The 6,700-nt window shown below is 51.5% G+C and overlaps 1 protein-coding gene and 1 pseudogene across 1 annotated transcript; both read right to left on the bottom strand.

Moving 5' to 3' along the window:
* Nucleotides 1–1,805: 1,805 nt before the first annotated feature.
* LOC119322380 lies at nt 1,806–2,311 on the bottom strand (annotated as a pseudogene).
* Nucleotides 2,312–5,159: 2,848 nt separating this feature from the next.
* LOC119326347 lies at nt 5,160–5,546 on the bottom strand. Its single transcript, XM_037600018.1, has one exon. The coding sequence runs from the start codon at nt 5,544–5,546 to the stop codon at nt 5,160–5,162; it is 387 nt and encodes a 128-aa protein (XP_037455915.1).
* Nucleotides 5,547–6,700: the final 1,154 nt, after the last annotated feature.

The following is a 6,700-nucleotide window of genomic DNA, read 5'->3' on the forward strand; positions in this document are numbered from 1 at the left end:
AACCAATCCTGTGTTCGGCTCTGTCCTGCCAGGCGCAACCAACAGTCATGTCGCCCAACGAAACACCCATATTCGGCTCTGTCCTTCCAGACGTAAATATCTCTCCGGCCGTTTGCCTGTTTTTTATGATCGCTCAAGCATTGTCCCTGCAAAGCAAGATTGGAAGGAGGAGAAACTACTGTTAGCGCGGAAGAAAATTGATTATCACGCAACGGGATGACGGAGAATCTCATCTTTTTTCCCGCAGCTAGATTGAAAGGAGAAGGAAGAACAACTATGGAAGAAGAAGGAGCAGTTGATGTGCAAGAGAAAATTGATGAGCACGTAAAGGGGTGAAGGAGGATCTCATATCTTCTTTTCATAACCTACGATCTCATCTTTTCTTTCATCAATCTCAAAAGGGGAAAGGTATAGGCGAGGGTTGAGGGTTGACCACGTTATTCCATTATAATGGCAATGGTGGGTAATTTTCCACTTAAATCAAATCTAATGGCTGTATAATTTTAGTCTATTAAATTAACGGTTGGATATTTCCAATTTTTATGTGATTTTCTAGCATATTTCTCTTTTTTCTGGTTATCCCGTCAAGCACCTTTTATATATAAATAGATGAGACTTAATGCTCGTTTTCCTAAAGTAATTTTTTTGAGGTAAACCCTATAAACGAAAGGAAGGGAGTATTACGTTACTCTATTTCTCCCTCTCCTCTTTAGTTACTTGGGGCATCAACTGTTTTTCCTATATGGCAGACATGTTACTAACTATTATACCCCCCCTAGCTATGAGTAGTCTCAGTTGGCCGATCCTTCAATCAAATGGCAGCATCACCAGCATGCCACGCAACTTGGCTGGCCCTCTGTACCACTATATCTCCCCCAATTTATCTTGGTCGGAACAGTTCGCATCCATTTGTTTTTTCTCAGCCTCCTCTCTTCTATCTTTCTCTATCGCCCAAACTGCCGCCATGGCCCGTGCTTCCCCCGAGTGCCCCTCCTCTTTTCTCTTTCTCTCATGTACCTAACTCATGGGCCTCTCCTTCCGGTAAGACGCCATGGAATGCAGATGTCCCATGCTCAGGGGCTACCGTTTGACCCTGACCACCGCTACCACACTATTGATCAAAGGAGGGCGGCTACCGCCAGCAGCAGGGGTGGTTACAAGAACAACACCACCGTCTGTTTCCGGTCACGACGTTATTGCGAGCGGAGTAGTGCATCGGATGACGATGATGTGAGGTGTCGCCGTGTTGCCACGGGACGCCGTCGAGCGTGGCCTTTTTCTTCATTCGAGCAGTTGTGGGAGGCGCCAGTGATGCGAGCTCGCCGGAGATGTTTATGTGGGCACCGGCATTGCCTGGTGGCGACAACTGGGCGCAATATGGGTCATGTTGTGAGCGCAACATGGATTATGTTGCAAAGCACTCGTCGTGCAAATCTCTGAGCGCAACATGGCCCATAGTGCAACCTCTGAGTGCAACATGATCCATGTTCAAACCTCATGGATCGGACGGTTAGTGGACGATGCATCCGATGGCTCGCGACCTGGCTGATCCTTTTGAAGATCAGCGCTAGAGAATACATGAACCGTACATGTGACAAACGGTCTGGTTTGGCATGGCTAAGAAAAGCAAGCAAGGCCCAGGCGATCTTCGGAGTTGACCGAGGGTATCCTAAGTTTGATAGACTAAAAGTAGAAATACCTCTTATGATCATGAGACATTTCCATTTAGCTGGAACCAATGAACAAATTTCTCTATACACAAGAGTGGTGCCGAGGGATTGAATCATTGAAAGCCACAGAAAAAAGGCAAACAAATCTGCACAAAGGGAAGAAAAATGAACGAAGAAACACTCAACGCAAGCTGCTTCTTTCTCCTCCACCCTCAACGCCATGGCGGCAATTGGAGGAATGAGCTCAGAGCTGCTTGAAGCCGAAGCGCATGAGGAAGAAGCAGAGCCTCCCAACCAACACCACAGACTCTAGCACCCACATCAGGTGGTACACCACCTGCTCGCATAGCACGGCCTGCACGTTCACGCGCGGCCGCCCTCATAAGCACCGACAGGAAGGCGCTCACCCGGGACTTCGAATGCGCCGGTAGCGCACCGGCACCATTTCCGCTCCCGCTCACGGCTGCATTCCTAGGCGTCGGCGCCGGTGCCCCGCCAGAGGCACTGCTGCAGCTCTCACGTGCCGCCTTGCTCGACAGTATCGGTTCCGACGCCCCGCTGGTCCTGCTCTGTCGCTTAGTCGCCGGCTTCCTCGGCATTGTACGCTTCCGAATCTACTCGGCCACCTTCTCACGCGCCATCAAATCAAATCTGGAACCAATGAACGAAGTCTTATGCTTCTTGTTCTTGTTGCTTGTTTGCTAGCTACAGCTCTGCACGTCTAACTCCTGCGGACCGAGCTTTATAAGTTGGCGACTATAAAGGAAAATGATTCCTTTTTTTTTGAGGGGAAGGAAAATGATTCTTTGTCCGACGTACGCAAGCCTGGTCAATGAACGAATGCCTCTGCTTGAGCCCAACGGCTGCGCGGCTTCCTGGGAAGATTCCGATCTGAAGAAATGCTCAAAATGCTGACGTTGTGATAGATGGCTTGGAAAGTGGATCGGAGAAGTTAAGATGTCTCGTGAGTTAGTTAGGAGTAGTTAGTTAAGCCAAATCTATTCGGTTTGATCGCTCCATCGTCTCTCATGTACTGCAAAACATTGTTTGACTCTGATGACAGGAGCGATGACGCTAACATGCAGGTGGTGGCTAACTGTATAATTGTTTTTGTTTGTTCTGCAATAATGCAATGCTACGAGTTTATATTTCAAGAAAGGACACTCTATTGAATCACTACTGGGAAATCCGTAGCAAATCACTTTGCTTAGTAAAACTCTCGGAAAAGACCGGGACTCGGCAATTGTCACCCTTTAGCACAGCTCTCAAAAAACTCGGCAAACAAAAATACTCGGCTTACACACCTGTTACCGAGAGCTCACGGGCGGCCCTGAAGAAAGAAGACGCCACGTGCACTTGCCGCCCACGATTGATGGCTCCGTGACCGTTCCGTTTTGCCGAATGTCCCGCGACGAACGTTCGGCATATACTTTTTATAACAAAAATATAAAAATACATGAACCATTTACCGAGTTTTTTTACAAGGCTCTCGACAAAGGCCTTATGATGATCCCAGGTATTGTCACATGGCTTGTTTTGCCGAGAGCGATGACACTCGCAAATAGCTATGTTAGTTTATTTTACTTTACGGAAATTTGCCAAGTGCCCTACACCTAGAGCTCCGGAAATGACCAGAATATAGAAGCTAGATGATGCCATGTGGCCATGTTTCCGAGTGCTACACTCGGCAAATGATCAATGGATATGGTAGATGCTGCCCCGTGTCCTCTATGCCGAGTGCGGCACACGCCAAAGGTGCGATCACCATTTTGTTAGAAAAGGTTTTGCAGCCAGTCCTGCAATAACACATATTGTAAACAGAGGCACATATCACCATTCATATAGCATTTCACAAATAACATTTCACATCATATGGCAATTGACACACAAGTATCATCAAACATATATCACAAGTTCATTCTCAAAGACATATATCACAAGTTCATTGGCACATACACATTACGAAGTGCAATTTCTCACATACCATTAGAAACTCAGACACATCAATCACAAGGTCAGGGTTATCCAGAATGACATATAAAAAATACTTTGAATACCGGTACAAAGGAATTACTATCCTACATTCTTTTGTAATTTGTATGATTAGAGGAATTTTGTAACAATTCTACATGATAGATTACTTTAATTTGTTTTACTTTAGAGCCCTTAGAGCATGTGTACAACAGAACCCCTTAAACCCTTGATAAACATATGGGCGGATTGCCCGATCACAAAATGGCCGCCCAACTACTCCTCCATGCCAAGCCCAAATGTCCGGGTTGTCCGACCCAAACCTAGCTCATATATGGCAGATATGGGTTGTCTGGACATGCCTGGACGCGGCCGCAAGTCAGACAGGCCGAGGCCGGCCCCATCCGACTCCATTCCGCACCACCCCAGACCAAACCCTAGATTAGCGTTGACCGGTCCGCTCACAATCCATTCCGCTTCGATCCCCATCGTTCCTCTCACCACGCCATGATGGTCCGCTCTGGCAACGGATCTGACAACGAGTTTGACACCGTCGACTGAGACGTGCTTCTCAAGGAGTAATCCAGCCTTACCTAGGAGGCGAGGAGCTCGCCGTTCGAATTGATTTCCACCAGTCACGGATGGGTAGGGGCAGGAGCTTGTGTTCCGCACCTTCCCGGTGGTCCGGCGGCTTAGCCCAGGCTCTTCACGCCTATTGCAGTCCCTGCAGACACGTCACATTCCGCGCACCTCACCTCCGGCCCCTGCTCTGACCGGCCGCACTGGGAGCTTGTGCCTGCACCGCCATGCCGCGATGGTGGCTCTCGAATATGAGGGAAGGGCAGCTCGCCGTGCTACGCAACATGACGCGTGGATGGCACACGACGGAGGCCAGATCTAGCCAGTCCGGCTGGAGGTCCTGGCAGTCCATGCCTGTCACACTGCCCTCTGACTCAGAGGACAGCCTCCTCCACGATGGCATCCGCCATTCCTTGAGTTTGGCGGAGCCAGACGCCCGCTGCTACTGCAAAAATGGCAAGGCATTACGGCTTGGCATCGAGAAATCTGTTCTCTCAAGGATGCTGCAACACTCGCCAGACTGGGCACGCACAACCGCCGGAGAGCCCCCCCTGCCCCCTCCCCTCCCCCCGGCCGCACCATGAGGGGATCTTGGGGGAGGGGCGCGCACCGCCTAGACGATGATGCGGGAGCTGGCGGAGGAAGGCCTCCCGACGGCCAAGGTTCTCCGGTGCTGGCCATGGAGGACGACGCGGTGGCCGTGTTTTCTATTCTGATCGAATAAGATTCACTTAGAAGAAAAAAAGAAATATCTGAACATCTTATGATCATGAGACATATACAGGAGTGGAGCTGAAGGGCATCTACAACTTTAGGGATCGAACGCCTCGTAAAAACGGCAAACGAGTCTGCACAAAATAAAGAAAAATGAAGGGAAAAACAGTCAACGCAACCTGCTCCTCCACCCTCAACGCCTTGGCGGAAAGGGGAGAAATGGACTCAAAGCTTCTTGAAGCCGAAGCGCATGAGGAAGAAGCAGAGCCTTCCCACCACCACCACGGACTCCACCAGCCACATCAGGTGGTACACCACCTGCTCCCACAGCACGGCCATCACGTTCACGCGCGGCCGCCACCGCATAAGCGCCGACAGGAAGGCGCTCGCCCGGGACTTCGAGTGCGCCGTTGGCGCGCCGCTGCCACTGGCACCGTTTCCGCTCCCGTCCGCCTTTCTAGGCGCCCTGCTGGCGCTGCTCCAGCTCTCCGGCGCTGCCTCGCTCGGCAGTATCGGCTCGGACGCCCCGCTGCCCCTACTCCGGCGACCGGCGGACGACTTACTCGGCATGGTACGCTTCCGTATCCACTCGGCCACCTTCCCGCGCGCCATGAAATCAATCCAAGCTGATTGAACCACTACCGGAACAGGGCCCTATGCCGACAGCCATATATATGCCGACGGCCCCCGTCGGCCTTGTCTGGGCTATGCTGACAGCCATGTCCAGTCCGTCGGCGTAATAAAGCCGTCGGGCTATCCCGAGATATGCCGACGGCCCCCGTCGGCCCAGATGAGCCGTCGGCTTATCCCAAGTTACGCCTACAGCGGCCGTCGGCATATATGGGCCGTCGGGATAGTTGCGGGCCCTGCGATCCCGCTCGTGCCTTGCGGCTAACCGCGTCCGATCTACGCCGACGGCCGAGACGGGAGGCCGTCGGCATAGACGCCCTTACCACATCATCGATCCGAGGCGCACCGACCACCACCTATGCCGACGGCTGCCGTCGGCATAGATGCCACATCACTGATCCGCGGCGCGCCGGCTTGCCGTCGGCATAGTTTTTTTTCTTTTTTTCTTTTTTTCATAGCTATATTTTTTTCATAGTTTTTTTTCTTTTTTTACGACATCATCGATCTTTTTTTTCATAGTTCCCTTATCCACTTCACGGTCACCCCCACCACTCGTTAGTTTTTTTCTTTTTTTTCATAACTATATTTTATGTTTTCTTAAATATTATTATTTGACTAACGTAAATACATTATTTTTCGGTTCTGTACACAGCAGTGTGACCCGCCTCACGAGCGGTGCCGCCGCTAGCCGGCACCTGGAATGGGGAACAGCCGCATCGGGTCTATACGAAGGGGACTTTGCTCCCAAGTGTTTATATATATATCGGATGACCTACCACAACCGGGTGGTGTTGTGGCATGTCCGAAGAGGCTGCACGCGTCTCCGGTGCGTGGCCCCCCTCATGGACGGCGCCACCGCCAGCACCTGGAGGGGGGAAACTGCTGCGTCAGGTCTACACGGAGTGGATTTAGTTGTGGGCTTGGCCCGGATGTTGCTTCTCGGTGTCGCCCTGGGCCGACCTGACACAACCGGATGGAGAGGTCCACTGGTCAAAGCCCGTCCGTGGGAAGTCAAAGGGCTAGATCTCGTGGTCAACCGCTCCAGGGTTAGGCGAGACGGGGGCCCTGGGGGGTAGCAATGCCACCGGAGCATCATACCGCGCCCTCATACATGCGGGGTGGTGTTGTCGCATGTC

Source organism: Triticum dicoccoides, chromosome 6B (assembly GCF_002162155.2).
Source record: "Triticum dicoccoides isolate Atlit2015 ecotype Zavitan chromosome 6B, WEW_v2.0, whole genome shotgun sequence".
NCBI lineage: Eukaryota > Viridiplantae > Streptophyta > Magnoliopsida > Poales > Poaceae > Triticum > Triticum dicoccoides.

Bases quoted from the DNA above. Each gene is read 5' to 3' on its own strand.
- LOC119326347 (XM_037600018.1), bottom strand. From the start codon at position 5,546: ATGGCGCGCGGGAAGGTGGCCGAGTGGATACGGAAGCGTACCATGCCG.